This window comes from Acartia tonsa, chromosome 9, assembly GCF_053477335.1.
Source record: "Acartia tonsa isolate MP-2025a chromosome 9, ASM5347733v1, whole genome shotgun sequence".
NCBI classification, from domain to species: Eukaryota; Metazoa; Arthropoda; class Copepoda; order Calanoida; family Acartiidae; genus Acartia; species Acartia tonsa.
In genome coordinates this window covers 25,823,757-25,840,159 of record NC_137268.1, presented here as the reverse complement: position 1 = coordinate 25,840,159, position 16,403 = coordinate 25,823,757, and the positions used below count along the sequence as shown (strand labels likewise).

The window sequence follows — 16,403 nt, the reverse complement described above, 5'->3', positions numbered from 1 at the left end:
GTATTGTCTGTCCGTCCGTCCTTCACTCTTTTGCGTTCTAAATGCTGTGGGAGAAAAGGAATTTTCTAGGCTGCTAATTAAGATAGATGGCTGGAATTTTTGGTAAGGACTCCATGTATCCATGATAATCCAGTCTGGGTCTGTTACTGTTACTGGGTCTGTCTTTCCGTCTAAAAGTCCTTGAATTATTTTGTTCTTTGGTACTTATCTTTGAAATAAATTGAAAATATATAGGGGGTTTTCGTTTGATTGTTTTTGAGCCTGGTTAGGTTAGGTTATTTTGGGCACTGTGAAACGCTGATAGATTAGGACATAAAGTGGAAAACTATCTTACCTTTATTTTCAATTTATTTGAAAAAAAGGGGGGAAGTTCAGTGCTCGCAATGCACTTTAAGGGAAAGCAAGAAATGCTGTTAATATTTTTTTGTGACAAAATGTGACAATCCCTCTTTTAAAACAAGTTTAAAAAGCATCCAGACAGGTTTAAATTTGAAGCTTAGTAGCAGCTGACGCGCGGCTGCCGAGCACTGACAATAAGAATATAATCATCACTTACTTGTATTTCTAGGTCCACTTGTTGGAAAATATCTTTCTATTTGGGGTGTCAAGGTAAGATTCAAACATTTTTTACATTTTCTTATTGATGCTGCTGAATGCAAACCGGTTGGTCGTGTCTGATGCTGCACCTATATCTGCGGCTAACGAGCACTGCCTTAAAAAAAACACAAAACAATGAAATAAACGACAATAATGTTGCTTACAACTAGCGGTAAATCTAAGTATGTATTCCATTCAAAGAATCAAACAATCAAAAACAGAGTATTCGGTTTCTTTTATTTATAAATTTTCGCCTTGAAAGTTTTAACATTTTAAGATAGGTATTCGACCAATCCAATGGGAATATTGTACATTAATACATATAATTATTCAGATCATTTATTTAGTTAAACTTTTTACCAGGCAATTTTCCCAGCTGGCTTTATCATAGATGGAGGGACATTTATTCTTTTTGGTTTGCTGCAATGGGTTGAGGACACCTCCACTTTTTTAGTGTTCAGCTATCTTATCAGATTTCTAGAGGTAAATATTCTATATGAATCTGGGAGGGAAGGGAAATAGGACTATCAAGTATACTGGTACCCAAAGATTTGTAAGCCTTATCTCTCATTTGTTGATTCAAAACATTTGAAAGTTTTCATCAAATCTTGATTGAGTCGAAGAAACCATTAAATTCAATCTTTTCCACAAATGATTTAATCTTCAGAAGGGGTAATTTTGTTTATCATTTTTGACCAATATGTTGTCTATTGTCATATCCTCTAAGATTAAGTCTGTTTTTGCATTAAAATCTGGTTGTTTAATGCTGGAGTAGTCACATATTTGTCTTCAATTATGTCGCTACTTTCCTTCAAAGTGCCTCTAGAGGACTGAAACTCCCACCTTTTATTTTTTAATAATGAAAATAAAGTAGGATAGTTTTTTTCCTTTGTCTACTCCATGTGGGGACTCTAAACCGTCGGGGCTACCCAGTACTCAATATAAACAAACCTTATAGACCTAAAGTAATAAACAAACAAAATGCTACTCCCCTTATTTTCAATTTATTGTAAAAATGAGAGGTGGTGTTCTGTGTTCAACAAGAAACTTTAAAGGAACCAACCTATCTTTTCTATTGAATAATTTGCTTGCCTTGTGACAAGATGTATTTGTTTGCAAATTGTTGTTTGTAGGGTGTCGGAGCTGCGGCCTGTTGGACATCAAACCTGTCAATATTGATGGCCAAGTTTCCTGAAAGAAAAGCTACAGTAAAGGTAAAATATATTTTTCCAAATAATCTTGCTTGCTCTGCTTGTAATATTATGTCTAATCATCCCAGAAATAAAAATAAAAAGTTTGTTGTTAGAATAGCAATATTCTTTAATTGGCCGTGATCATGATAATTGAGTTCCTATGCATTTAAAAGTTATTCTAATTGTCATAGAAAATTTTGAAAAATGGTTTGAGGTTGATAGGATGGTTCTAAAGTGCATATTTCAATCATCAAAGCTACTAATAATGAACAAACATATCCGTATTCCGTGGTGGAATAATTCTTTACTTATTAAACAAGTCTTCTTGAGAGGAATTTTTGGTTTTATGAATTGTGAACATTTAAGAAAGGATATTAACAAACAATATCAAATCAGTAAAAACAAGCTACATAATCTTTTATTAAAAAAAACATTTTGTAAATGTCTTCTTTCTTAAAACTTTAATAAAATTATGATTTTAAAATGATTTTAAACGTTTGAAAATAACAATATTTTCATTATCGCAGCTACTATACGAATAGATTTTTTCGCTCATTCGTCTCTTTCTTTTTCTTCCTCTCTTTTTTATGACCGTTGAATATTTGCTCTATAAATCACTTTGTCAGTTTGTCAATTAATGATTTTTTTGTGCTTCGCTACTTATAGCCATCCTTATTATTTTTATTACAAAACATTATTCACACTATTTATTGCTGCGCTACTTATGGAAATGATTCTTCTTCTTTTATAATTTATTTGTTTGGTAAAATTGTACTTTAGTATCTGATTAAAAAGCTCAAAACTGACCATCGAGGCAAGGGCACAGAGATAGGTCCATGACACATACAAATTGAAAATCCCATAGAGTTCGAGTTCTGGACAAAATGTTATCGTGATTCATTTATAAATATTTATACAAATTTATCTTTCAACCAACATTTCAAAATAATTATACCTTTTCAAGTGACTAAAAATAAATTTATGTTATTTTAACTTACCCCCATGATCCCTGGGATACAAGTCAATTGAAATTCAAGTCAAAATTTCGTACAGCTTTATCAAAGATAAAGAAAAAAATAAAGATTTTTTTTCAAATTGAAAAAAAAACTTTAAAAGTTTTATAATGATATCATTTCATAAATTTGAAAAAATGATCATCTTGAGGTGCAATATCCCGATATCCAATATGATATCAATATTTGTGTTTCTTTTGTTTATAAGAAGTTTCTTATCAATTTAAAAATTATTTGAATATCATAAAAACAAGAAAGTTCTAACACAGCTAAAAAAAGACACGCCCTATCGATTTGAAATCTTTATTTGGCGAATTAAATAACAAATAGAAAATTTATACTTATTTTTAAGGACATCCAAGGGGGGGGGGTATAAAGGGGTGATAACCCCCCCCCCAAAAAAAAAAAAAAATTATGCACCCCAAAGATTTTGAAGTTTGAAGTTTTACCCCCCTCAAAATTGGACGTCCTTACCTTTATGATAGATTACCCCACCCAAATGAAAAAGCCCTTGCTTATTATAGCAAAGTGTGTGTGATCATTTTTAACATGTTGAGTTTATAATAAAGTCTTAGAACGAAAGTATGTTCGTATAAAGAATTCTAAACTCCTTGATGGTTTACAGTTTTGGAAACAATTCGGTTATTAAAAGCTAAGCTTTTCTATAATTATGGGTGAGTCCGTCTGTCCGTAATGGAGAGCTTTTATCGTTAATTTAGGAATGTTAGAAATGCCCCATAGATTTCAAACTTTGCAAGGTGATTCTTATAGTAATTAAGTACGATTTAGAAAGCGTAGCAACTCTATAATCATAACCAGAATGTGCGTAAGTCCATTTTAAACATGTTGATTATTAACTTTCTTAACAACAAATTAAATTAGATATAATTATTCGATTGATCTGATTTTTGGATTACTGATTACTAGGACAACAAAGTACAATTTTATAAGCGAAACATCTATATAATCAAGTTCTAAAAATGTAAGTATGTCCTTAAACATTTACTTATATTGAAGCAGATTTTCAACAAATTTACTCACAATTTTGTTTCAATTTCGTTTTTATAGATGTTATCATCCTTGTTTTTTTATAAAAAAAAAGATTAGCATTTAAGAAATGTAAATTTTCTTATTATCAAACAAATATCTTCCGTCAACTTTATTTAAAGAATAGCTACAAATATATAAATGATATGTATCTAGAAAGTATTCGATAAGATCTTTTACTTGTCCAAGTTTAAACTTTATTTTATTTTAAAAACGCACATTATTAGAAGCGCATCTACACTATAATTCAAATATCCAGCCATTAGTTCGTCTACAAAAAAGGTCAGGATTAAAACATAAAAATGTATTATGATTTTTAAATGTTGCTTTATGGATTTTGGTAGATTTTTGTAGCGTGTGTGACAAAAGACAGTAAGCAAATCAAAATATAAACCCATCTTTTCTCCAAAAAACTTTAAAAGCTAATAAAGGCAGAAATCTACTCTGAAAACTGTGGGAGGGATGTCATTTATCAATTACTGTAAATCTTGGGAATTGGTTAAAAGCTGCGCGTCTTGTTCACAAAACTGTCCTTGTTTCGGTTAAAAAAGAAAGCAACAAAATATTATTTATCGTTGCCGGATTTTTTACAAATCAGTAAATTAAAATAAATTAAAATGTATACTTGTATGTAAACCCATCTTTCATGTAAGATCTGTTTTATTCATAATCAATCCTAAAATAATTAAACCTAACCTCTTTTTCATTCCTAAAAATTGCAAAATTCTGCTGATTTTCGATGCTATAGATTATTATTTAAATTATTAAATGTCCACTCCGACGTTTGGAACTCCTGCGTTTGTCGTAGGACCATTTTATCTCAAATATGAATAAATATGTGAGACAGAAGGACAAATAGACATACAGAAATACAAAGGAGGAGGAACCAAAACTTATTTAGTAGAGTCCCTAATAAAAAAATACCATGTAAATTGTAATAACAAAAAAAACTTTTCCAAGGAAAAATGCGTATTTAAATGTTTTAAATGCGTTTTAAAATGCATTTTTGTACATTCTTACTTGTTTGTTCTATTTTAGATTAAAAGTATACATGTCTACTAATAGTTTTTTTGTGGGTTATTTTCTGATTTTATATTCAATATGATCAAATATAGTAATTTCAAATTATGAAAACGAAATATGCTTGTCTTATGAGCTATTAAATTAAAAAATAGTTAAGAACCTACAAGATTAAAAGGAAAGCATACTTAATAATTCAAAACAAACACATATCCAGTTACTTTGGTACTTAAGAGTAAATTTCAAAGTTAGGATATATTTTTCTTAGTCTTTTTGGGCGGTTTTCCTCAAAGTGCCTAGTCAAACAAATATATTCTCCTATATTATTTTTAAAGATAGGTATCTGGTACAAGGTGTTTTATTATCGTGTTTGTCTTTACTTTGGGCATGTTATGTTAAATCGGGAAAAGGGTAGCCCCGCAGGGTTATGGCACTGGATATATAAACCCCGCAGGGCTAGAAGGGAACTATTCTGTGCTTGCTCATCACTTTGAGGTAAAGCACCTCGTTTTGTTAAAAGAAACTAAGCATTTCCTTTTTTCTGCATCTGTTTATTTAAAAAGTCATGTGATTATTTCAACTTGCAGTCTGACTGCATATTTTTTTAGGAAAGCGCAGCAGCTCTGTAAATATTTTTGTGCAGTTTTATTACATTCTATTTGTTAATCTAATAAGATATAATCCCACTATTTTACATTATATTCCCAAGAAAACTTTATGGACAACGACTTTTAAGTACACAAAGCCAAAATTTTTTGGTAAAAACTTCCATTTGCACAGCAAAGGAAAAATTTGAAAAATCAGGTTGAATAAAAAGATTAGAAAGATTAGTATTTGCTGGATTAGTAACGGTTGTCAGCCAAACTGAAAATTCATGTACAGCATCATATCATAGACAATTTTCCACGCATATCCGCGGAAAGCTGTCTATAATACGATACGATAGATAACTATTTCGCTATTTTAAAACATCTGAGTCTGATAATTTTTCTTTATTGATAACTATATAAGTATGATATTGTACAAGAGAATACAGAAATGTATTTCAAATTTAAGTCGTATTTATTAACCTCTGTAAAGTGTTATTCCTGTTAATTTTGTTATATAAACATTCATTATTCAATATTCATATTTTACATTACAAAAATTTATAAAAGTTCTTGTTAATTTGACATATTGACATGTGGGATTCTTTTAAACATAAAAAAAATCATTTGTTAAAAAAATGATTATGACCTTTTTCTTCAAATTTTCCTCTAAAATTAAACTTTTTTTGATAAGTTTTAAAAAGATTAAAACAGCGTATAATGTCCAATAAAAAATGACGTCATACAATACAAATGACTACTGATAGGCCAGTATACATTGTAATTGACCAATGGTAAAATGTATTGGTCATTTGTATTGTATATTGTCATTTTTAGTTGGACACTATACACCGTTTCAAAATATTTAGCAAAATAGTTTTTCTCTCTATGCCCAAATTAAATATCCAGCTGAAAATAAGTTGATTTTCTAGTTTTCTAGTTAAAGTAATCAGCAGTTGTTGTCAATAAAGTTAATATTTTCTTTAGGCCTGGTGCGATGCTGCATTTAACTTTGGCCTGACCGTAGGACCTGTACTTGGTGCCCTGATGTACGATGCGGCTGGATTCTTCCTACCGTTCTGTGTGACCGGCAGCCTTATTCTTGTCAGCGGAATTGTTGTTCTCATGACTACTGATGTAAGTAAGGGATAAGACAATGACCAATAAAATGATGTGCGTCCCCAATGATGATAAACAAAATTACCCCTTTTGTAGATTAAATAGTAGGGATGAAACGTTTGAACACTAAACTGAACGAGCCAACTAATAAAAGTTCAGTAAAGTTTCATAAGTTGTTAAGCAACGAATAATAAAACGTTATTATAAAACTTTGGAAACTAGTATAATAAACAGCCCATTGTCCTCTCTCTATATGTAAAAGTACATATAATAGATAGATACACAGGTAAAACTTTAGGATATCTAGATTAAAATTAAATTATATAAATATATTTTGTTTTTAATGATGACACCTAAATATCTAAATAATTTTGGTATTCTTCTATTCTGTTTGGGTTACTTTTATGTAAGGATTTAACTGTCAATTAGGCCTTATCATTTTAAAATTCGTTTTCAATAGACGTTGAAGGGGGGGGGAGGAGGTGTTTACCCACTAAAAATTTTAAAAACCTTTATTTTAACACCCTAATAAAAGCTTAGACGTCCCTGCCGCTTTCTTATTAGAGGAGGCAACTGAAAAACTTTAATACTTTTAAATTTTCATATTTTAGTTTCCAGTAATTGATCATGGAGATGGAAACTTGCCTGTACATAGAGTTCTCTGTAATCCAAGGTAATATTCATCTAATTTTTAGTTTCAAACAAAGTAAACCTTGTTGAGCACTGAACCCCAAATATTTTGAAAAAGGGCGGGGAGAATAGTTTTCGTTGTTTTATCAGGTTAGGTTCAGGGTAGCACCACAGGATTAGGGAAACTTAAAGGAGGTTAAGAATAAGAAAATGATTAACCTCCACCTTATTCAAAATATTTTTCATAAAAGCACATAATTATTTTTTGTCTTTCCAATTTGGATAATTTGGGTGTCCATAAATATATTAGAAGGAAGTGGCTTTTTCTTTATTCTTTATTTTTAAAGTTAATTCTACATCTGATGCTTTTTTCTAGGATTCTAGTGGCCCTAGCAACATGTTCAGTTGGAGCTTACAGTATAGGTACAATTGAGGTAATATCTATCTATCTATCTACCTATTTATCTATTTATATATCTATGTATCTATCTATCTATCTATCTATCTATCTATCTATCTATCTATCTATCTATCTATCTATCTATCTATCTATCTATCTATCTATCTATCTATCTATCTATCTATCTAATCTATCTATCTATCTATCTATCTATCTATCTATCTATCTATCTATCTATCTATCTATCTATCTATCTATCTATCTATCTATCTATCTATCTATCTATCTATCTATCTATCTATCTATCTATCTATCTATCTATCTATCTATCTATCTATCTATCTATTTATCTATCTATCTATCTATCTATCTATCTATCTATCTATCTATCTATCTATCTATCTATCTATCTATCTATCTATCTATCTATCTATCTATCTATCTATCTATCTATCTATCTATCTATCTATCTATCTATCTATCTATCTATCTATCTATCTATCTATCTATCTATCTATCTATCTATCTATCTATCTATCTATCTATCTATCTATCTATCTATCTATCTATCTATCTATCTATCTATCTATCTATCTATCTATCTATCTATCTATCTATCTATCTATCTATCTATCTATCTATCTATCTATCTATCTATCTATCTATCTATCTATCTATCTATCTATCTAACTATCTATCTATCTATCTATCTATTTGTAGGCAACTCTATCACCTTTCTTGGTTACCATGGATATTGATGTGAAGATAATAGCCGTAGCATTTCTCATCATGTCTTGTTCTTCAGGTATGGAAAAGAAGTTTTAGATGTGTAACAAGGACATCCAAGCATTTTTATTTAGGGGGGGGGGGCTCAAGGGTGGGGAGAGGGTAAAATAGATTTTTTTTCTACAAATTTTGAGCCCCAAATAATTTTTTTTTTTGGGGGGGGGGTGAGGGGTAATTACTCTTTTACACCCACCCCTTGGAGGTCCTTGGTGTGAAGCTAATAACAAATTTTGAAATAATATTTTAGACACGTTTATTATTATGTGGGTTTAACCCCCAACAAAAGAATTTGGTGGAATTCCATGGAAATTTTACCTCCGGGGTAAAATTTTGGAATTTGATGAAAAAAAAATTTACCTGCTCCCATTAAGAAGAGAAGTGATTTTTTTCGCTGGGGTATTAATGTATTATAGTTTGATGTTATCTTAATAATCTTTTCTTTAGTTGTTGCAACACCACTATTTGGAATCCTCTGCGATCACAAGGAAAGTTTTATCTCATTTATATTTAGTACCTTATAATATCTCAAAATTAAAAGTCTGCAAATAAATGGTGTAAGTTTGATCATAGATTCAGGGTAGCTAAGCTTAATAAATATGTAATGCATGATTATATCAAACTTAATTTAAAAACCTTTAAATAGAAGAACCTAGTAATAGTGTCTGACTGATTATGACGTAAAAAAAAATTAGCCAATGAGAGGCCATTATTGACCAATGGTAAAATTTATAGTGGCCTCTCATTGGCTAATTTTTTTTACGTCATAATCAGTCAGACACTTTTACTAGGTTCGTTTAAGGAGGGAGAATGGGTAATCTACTGTATTTTTACAGTGTTAGTACCCCTATCCTAGGACGTCTATAAACGGACTGACACACTAATTATAGAATAGATTCATTACTGAAATTAAGCGAGATAAAAGTTGAAAACAAATTGCAGTTTTCTCCCTGGATGGTGTCAACTTGTGGTTCTGTTCTGATGTTTATCTGCTTTGTATTCATTGGTCCTTGTCCCTACCTAGACTTTATTCCTAAATCTTTTGGGTTAGGTAAGTTATTTATTCTTTCATTATATTTTTTCGCATCGTATTATTAAAAGTCTTCTGCGGATAGTAAAATAAAAAAAAATACTAAAATAATTCTAGTTTTTTTGGCTTAGAAGTGCTTAAGTCCTTGGATAACAAAACAGGAATTAACTATATGATTTTTATTTTATGTTTCGTTCGAAATTTTAAATAATTCGGTATATGATTTATCAGTATGGCTTAGAACTAAGCAATACAACGTTTCCCTTTCTAAATTTCTTAAATTTTGAAACGAATTTAAAAAAATCAAATTTAAATGGTACTTATTTATTAGTCTGTGGTTCTTTGGTGGCCCAAGGATTTGGCCAGGCAGCTGTTCTGGTTGCCAGCTTCGGGGCAGCACAGGTAAACTTTTCTCGTCTGCTATTTAAGATAGATTGCTGATATTTTTTGATAAGGAGCATCAAGTTTAAATTTTATTTGGTCCGTCAGTAATGCTTTAAAAAAACATAAATTATTTTTTTATAAAGTTTTTGTGATTTTCTAGCATTCCTAATTCATCTATTTTTATATCCTCTTTCTAATTTCGTCATCTCTTTTACATGACCACGGAACATTTACTCTAAAATTCACTTTGTCATTTCGTCCATCCATGCGTTTTTTATGCTTCGCTACTAATAGATGTTGTAATCTTTGTGTCAATACAGTCATAAAAGGCCATGGATGATGATTTTTTAGGATTTGACACATTGTTTCCAAAAGGTTTGTACAGTTTTAAAAATTTAAAATGTTGCTGTTATTATAGTTGGCAGCAGTACAGCCTGGACTACCGGATGGAATGGAGGTTGGAGCTGTGGTTTCTGGACTATTTATAATGTTATTGTTTTTATGTTAGCAGCAATACAGTCTGGATTACCTGATGGAATGGAGGTGGGAGCTGTAGTTTCTGGACTATTTATAATGTTATTGTTATTATAGTTGGCAGCAGTACAGTCTGGACTACCGGATGGAATGGAGGTTGGAGCTGCAGTTTCTGGACTATTCATAATGTTATTGTTATTATAGTTGGCAGCAGTACAGTCTGGATTACCGGATGGAATGGAGGTTGAGCTGTAGTTTCTGGACTATTTATAATGTTATTGTTATTATAGTTGGCAGCAGTACAGTCTGGACTACCAGATGGAATGGAGGTTGGAGCTGTAGTTTCTGGACTATTTACTTCTTTCTTTGCTTTAGGTAATTTCTTTTTATTTTAAACCCTTAATTTCCTGGGTTCTTAAGGCAAAGACAATGCAAGATAAATTTATATACAATGATGTTTTGACACTAATAGTTTGGAAACAACAAATTAAAATAAATGTACCCTAAGATTTCAGGTAAACGAATGTGGGTATAAAATTTGGGTCTCAGTATAATTAACAATCCACTCTATAATGTTTCTCCATGTACGTTGAAATAATGTTTTAAGATATACATGATCACTATTTATCTATTATATTAAATATAATTCCTCCTTCTGCTATGCCAGGGGTGCGATATAAATAATTAGAGAAAGGGGAATGCTGTGGCCTAAAACAGAGGCATCTCATTACTGTTCATAATTAGAACTTGCAGACAAAGGTCATTAAAACAATATTTGGTTTAGAGATACACCTAAATACGATCATGTGATGTATTTGTCCTCTATAGGCTATCCAGTGCTAACTAAAAAAAACTCGTATACTGAAAGAAATCTACAATATACAAATAACTGAAAGGTTTCGTGATTTCAGGTAACTTCTGTGGACCAACTATATCTGGTGTTTTATATGACGCTGTTGGATTTCAGTATAATCTTTTAGTTTTACAGGTAGCTTTAATTTTAGTTTGGAAATAGTAATATATAAATGACTGTACGTCGATCAACCGTCTGTCTGTCATCATATTGAAATATTGCAGAAATATGAAAATTAAAACAAGCATCCATAACATTGATTATCCTTATATAAAAGTACCAGAATTTCTATCTGTCTGTCAGTACCAAAGGATCTTGCTAAACGCTGAACCTATATGGATCTCCATTACAATGTTAGTCCTGGGAAGATTTACAACTATTTTGATGAAGGGTACCACCAACCTTTCAAGAAAAAAATTACTCTCCCCCCACACCTTATGTGCCCGCTAGATAATAATTTATATATTTTACTTTAGGGACTTGTGTTGATTGTTTGTGGATTAAATATTGTCATGTACCTCATCCCTGCCACAGAGCAACAGGTACTTTTTTTCTGTTGATTGGTAGGTACTTGCCCTAGGAGTGCATATAAAGTGCACAGAAACCTACCCCCTCTTTATTTTATTTGGCTTCCAACCCTTCAGGACCTTTACCTGCAACAATAACACACAAATAACACTGCCTTTCCTATAATTTTTTAAAAGGGGGTCAGTCTTTGTTGGAAAGTACCAGCTCTGCATTAAAGTATGTCCATATGATAATTTAATGTTTTAGTCAAGTTTATATAAGAAATGTAAGCTTGTTTTAAAATGAATTGAAATAAATTCATTTCTTAATGCCTAACTTCTGTAGTGACTTTATGGCTACCTTATGGACTAGGGACTACTCAATACACAATATTACCTAACTTGACCTAAAGTAAAAAATAAGCATACTTTACCACCTGTATCTATCTATCCATGTATCTATCTAGGCACCATCAGAACCCGTTGTTGTCAAACATGTATTTATGTATCCATGTACCAATGTATCCATCCAATGAATCTATATCTCTCTATCTACCTATGTATCTATCTAGGCACCCCCAGAACCTGTAGTTGTTAAACACGAGACTGATAATTGTACTCAGAGAAAGGTAATAAGTTTGTCAAAAGCAATGCTTTATTATAACTCGTGTCGGTTCGTCCGTTCGTCTGTTAATTTAGGCATGTTAAAATAGGCCTTACTTGTACCATAGAGCATCCAGTATGTAACTTACTTTGTCCGCCGGTCTATCAGTCATGTTACAAAATATAAATATTAGAAAATATAGGAATACGTGAGAAAGGTTTCGTGTTTTTTTTGTCCTATTCTTGATTTTAAAAATTATAAATCTCCTTTTCCGTATACCCATCAATTATTTCTTGTGTTTCGCTACTTATACATGTTGTCATCCTTGTTATATCTCTTTATTGTTACAGGAATCAGATGCTTACCCAGAACTTCCTGCGGATATTATCAGAACAAGGTTAATTTTCTATATGTATATTTAAATTTTTTTTCTAATTATATACAACAAAATCTAGTATTAATCTATCTGTTAGGTTGGGGGTGGGGGGTGGGGTGGTGTTTGTTTGTATCTTACTTTAGGTAAGGTTATGTTTGGTTATATACTGGGTAGTTAAGTAGGGTTGGCTCCTCAAAGGAGTTAGGCATAGGAAAAAACTCTAACCCTCCCTTCTAATAATATTTTTCTAAAAATATTTTAAGGGAAGGGAACCTTGTAGGAAAGAAGCTTTGTATTTGTATCAATCTATCTATCTTTCTACCACATATCTTTTTTTAACTATCTATTATTTTAACTAACTATTATCAAGAAATCAATGATACAATTAATCCATTTATCTAATATGAAAATATTTGTTCCAGACCTAACCAATCCCGCCATGTCTTAATGAAGAATTATTCAACCTCAAGTTCTGTCTATGAAAGATCAAGCCTGCTATTCTAATGAAGAAAAAAAAATTGTATGATATCAAAGAATCATTATTGTTTTTATGCAAATAATTAGGTTCTTTCGGGGAGGGAGAAGGGACATTACAGAGGTACCCAAAGTTTTATTGAATTTTGAATTGGTTGGTTCCATTTTGTTAACTTTTCAACCAATAATTTAAAACTATCATTGGGGATATACATAAATTTAATGTCATTTGTCTTACCTTTTAGAATTCTTAAATTAGTTTCATAAACTTTTTTTTTCTCAAAACGCAAAAGACGTAACTAATATAATGACAATGCAATGTTGAAAATAAGTTTAAATCTATATCTGTTAATCACATAATAAAAAAACAAAGATTTTAAAAGGAGAAAATCTCAACAATGACTGTTTCTTCTTACATGTAAATAAATATTTGTTTGTAAATATAATATCTTCTTTTTGTATAATAAATCATGTTTTACTTTCCGTTTCATTTTTTTTATAATTTACTAGCGGCTACACCCCTAGAGGCTTCAATAAGCACTTGAAGTGGGGCCATTTTCAATATTAATTTTATAGAAAAGTGATTTTATTTTGCTGAGGGGAAGAGAATAATTTTTTACTTTGGTGTTTTCCCTTGAAATGGTTGTAGTACCCTCGACCAAATAGTTGTAATCTTTCCCTTGAACTCTGAGAACCATATCGGTTCAGCGGTAAGCAAGATACTTTAGTACACATAAACAGAGAGACACACAAACATCCTGTTAATTACAAGGTTTAAAAATCTCCAAACCTTCAAATTTTTCTGAGTAATAAAGTCACGAAACCTTTTGTTATGAATTAGAGGTAAATTCAAGGAGTAAGTTATTTGACTGCATATCATTCTGGTCCATTATCCGTTCTCTCATTTGTTGGCCTTTGGAAATTTATTAAACCTTTTCAAACTAGCAATATCCAAAAAATTTTCCCCAATAATATTTATTTTAATCTACAAAAGGGGTAATTTTGATATTAATCATTGGGGATGTACATTAATTTATCGTCTTATCCAAAAGGGTCCATGGTTAAAATTGGCAGTGAAATGCACAAAATTTCGTACAGTAATGTTCAATTTGTTACATTTAAATTGTGTTAAATATGTAATGAATTAAATATTAAATTTAAACTAACATTACAAATATTCATATATTTTCCTGAGAGTGAGGAGACATTGGGTTGTTTATTGCACTTTTATAAACTTTGGGAACTTTTATTAAATTCTGATTGGTTGGTTCATTAAGTTAAGTGTACAAACGTTTTAACCCATAATTTTAATCTACAAAAGGGGTCATTTTGTGTATTATAATTCGAAATATTTATCGGCCATTGTCTTATTCCTATAGATCCCAGTATATTTTCAATGCTTTATATTGTCGACCATTTAAGAAAAGTGATTTGCCTTATTTTGGTTATTCTAAGAGCTAATTTGTCGTATACTTACGTCTCTAAGTCCACAGATATCGTGTTAATTAATCTTGTCATATAAAGCAGGAAGTTTTTTTTTCTTTAGCTTAAGATTTGGATAAATACAAAACCGAATGAGTTCTCGGTTTTAGCGAAGCTTCACACAGACCATTCCTTCTCCTTAAATTCGGAGCCTCTAGGGGCGCAGCTGCTATATTAAGATCATCAGAATAATAGGAATGAAAAATAACTATACTTATGTAAAATAAATGATAACAACACATAAAGCTTAACTGGATTATGTATTGCATTATTTATTAAATTCCGTAGTTTTACAAAACATATAATTTTAAATGCATATTATTATTAGAGCTATGGTGAAGTATTCTGCAAAACAAAATTGAATATTTGTCTACATTCTGTAGCGTGGATTTTATCAGTTAACTAGATATTAAAGAGATGCCTGGTCCTAACTGGTTGCTAAACTAAAAAGATTGACATGCTCAGTTGAAACTTAGATCCAAAAAAAACGTGGATATTATGACAGGGAAAAAATGTCGTCAATTTAGATTGCTAACATTGAACTCATTTAATAGCCATGGCGTTCATCCAATAGGATAGCAGGGGAGGAGATGGAGAAATTGGGAGGGATGGAGGTTTTTTTTAGCCCGCTGCGAGTCTCATTACGGACACTACACACTAGAATTATGAGACGCGGAGTATATTCAAAGGTTCGTGCAGAGGGCTAGAACCAGAAGCGTCTTCTATTTTATTTAAAAACCAACCATAGATAAAATCTGTCTGGATTTTTAGAACAAAGGTCTCTTGTATATAAGCTTTTACTTTTATTGCGTTTTTGTATTAAACAATCAATTTGTTAGTAATATGAATATTAAATGCGAAAAATGCATATTTCTTTTTCATTCTAATAAACAGCTTATAAAGCAGCTACGTATGCAATACATATGTATAATATGCATGTTTCCAAGTAATCTTAAATATTGATTATAAAATTTTAAAATTCTAAATACCTATAGCTATTTAAGTAGTTTACTCTATGATTCACTTTATCTGTCCGTCAGTCCTTAATGCACGGGGGAATATGTGATTTTTAAGAATACTTTTCAAGATGATTTCTGTAGTATTTAGGTACAATTTCCAAAGCAGAGTAACTCTATAATCGTTACCAGAATGTCCGTACGTTCATTTTAAACATGTTGATTTAAAACTTTTTAACAACTAATTTTTATGCGATATGCGATTGGTCTAATTTTTTGAATACTGATTCCTAGGACAACAAAGTACAATGTTATAAGTGAAGAATCTCTATAAACAAGTCCTAAAAATGTCCTTAAACATTATTTAAGCAGTTTTTCGAAAAAATTATAATTTTTACAATTTTGTTTCGACTTTGAACATAAATATTCTGCTTACTTCTGAGAGTTCTGACACACTACAAGTGTCAATGTTTGTTTGTCCTTCGCTTTTATGGATGTTGTAAAAATAAATACCTATCAAAAATTTTAGAATGATAATATTTCTTAAACATAATAGACATAGTATATCTAGATGATCCAACTGACCCCATTTTTGTCAAAATTAAAAAGGGAAATTACAGAAAGTGTTGTTTACATTTTGTTATATACGAGATACGGGCGATGAAATTTAAGACTGATTTATTCTACGATATAATTTTTAGAAAGCTAACTTTATATAAAGAAATTAAGCTATTCATAACTAACTTATTACGTGATTTGTCATGTGCTTCACTTTTACGCGATTTAATTTACCCAAGAAAAGCCCTTTCCCAATACATTCGACAATTTATAGCTGACTTATAATGCGAACGAAATAAAAAAAAATTATGCCCTAC

The 16,403-nt window shown here is 30.8% G+C and overlaps 1 protein-coding gene across 3 annotated transcripts in view; it reads left to right on the top strand.

Annotated features, from left to right (window-relative positions):
* LOC145328623 (MFS-type transporter SLC18B1-like) overlaps positions 1-13,573 on the top strand; it is a 40,382-nt gene extending 26,809 nt beyond the window's left edge. For 2 of the 3 annotated variants that reach the window (XM_080172380.1, XM_080172382.1), the window contains exons 5-20: positions 569-609; positions 961-1,080; positions 1,731-1,811; positions 6,445-6,594; positions 7,188-7,249; positions 7,583-7,640; positions 8,327-8,411; positions 8,837-8,877; positions 9,332-9,440; positions 9,751-9,821; positions 10,568-10,652; positions 11,189-11,265; positions 11,607-11,672; positions 12,209-12,265; positions 12,591-12,637; positions 13,039-13,573. In XM_080172380.1, coding sequence (XP_080028506.1) covers positions 569-609; positions 961-1,080; positions 1,731-1,811; positions 6,445-6,594; positions 7,188-7,249; positions 7,583-7,640; positions 8,327-8,411; positions 8,837-8,877; positions 9,332-9,440; positions 9,751-9,821; positions 10,568-10,652; positions 11,189-11,265; positions 11,607-11,672; positions 12,209-12,265; positions 12,591-12,637; positions 13,039-13,120 — 1,232 coding nt within the window. In that variant the 3' untranslated portion in view covers positions 13,121-13,573. Of the gene's footprint in view, positions 1-568; positions 610-960; positions 1,081-1,730; positions 1,812-6,444; positions 6,595-7,187; positions 7,250-7,582; positions 7,641-8,326; positions 8,412-8,836; positions 8,878-9,331; positions 9,441-9,750; positions 9,822-10,394; positions 10,434-10,567; positions 10,653-11,188; positions 11,266-11,606; positions 11,673-12,208; positions 12,266-12,590; positions 12,638-13,038 lie in introns of all 3 variants that reach the window. The other variant, XM_080172381.1, reaches the window with a different exon arrangement.
* Positions 13,574-16,403: the final 2,830 nt, after the last annotated feature.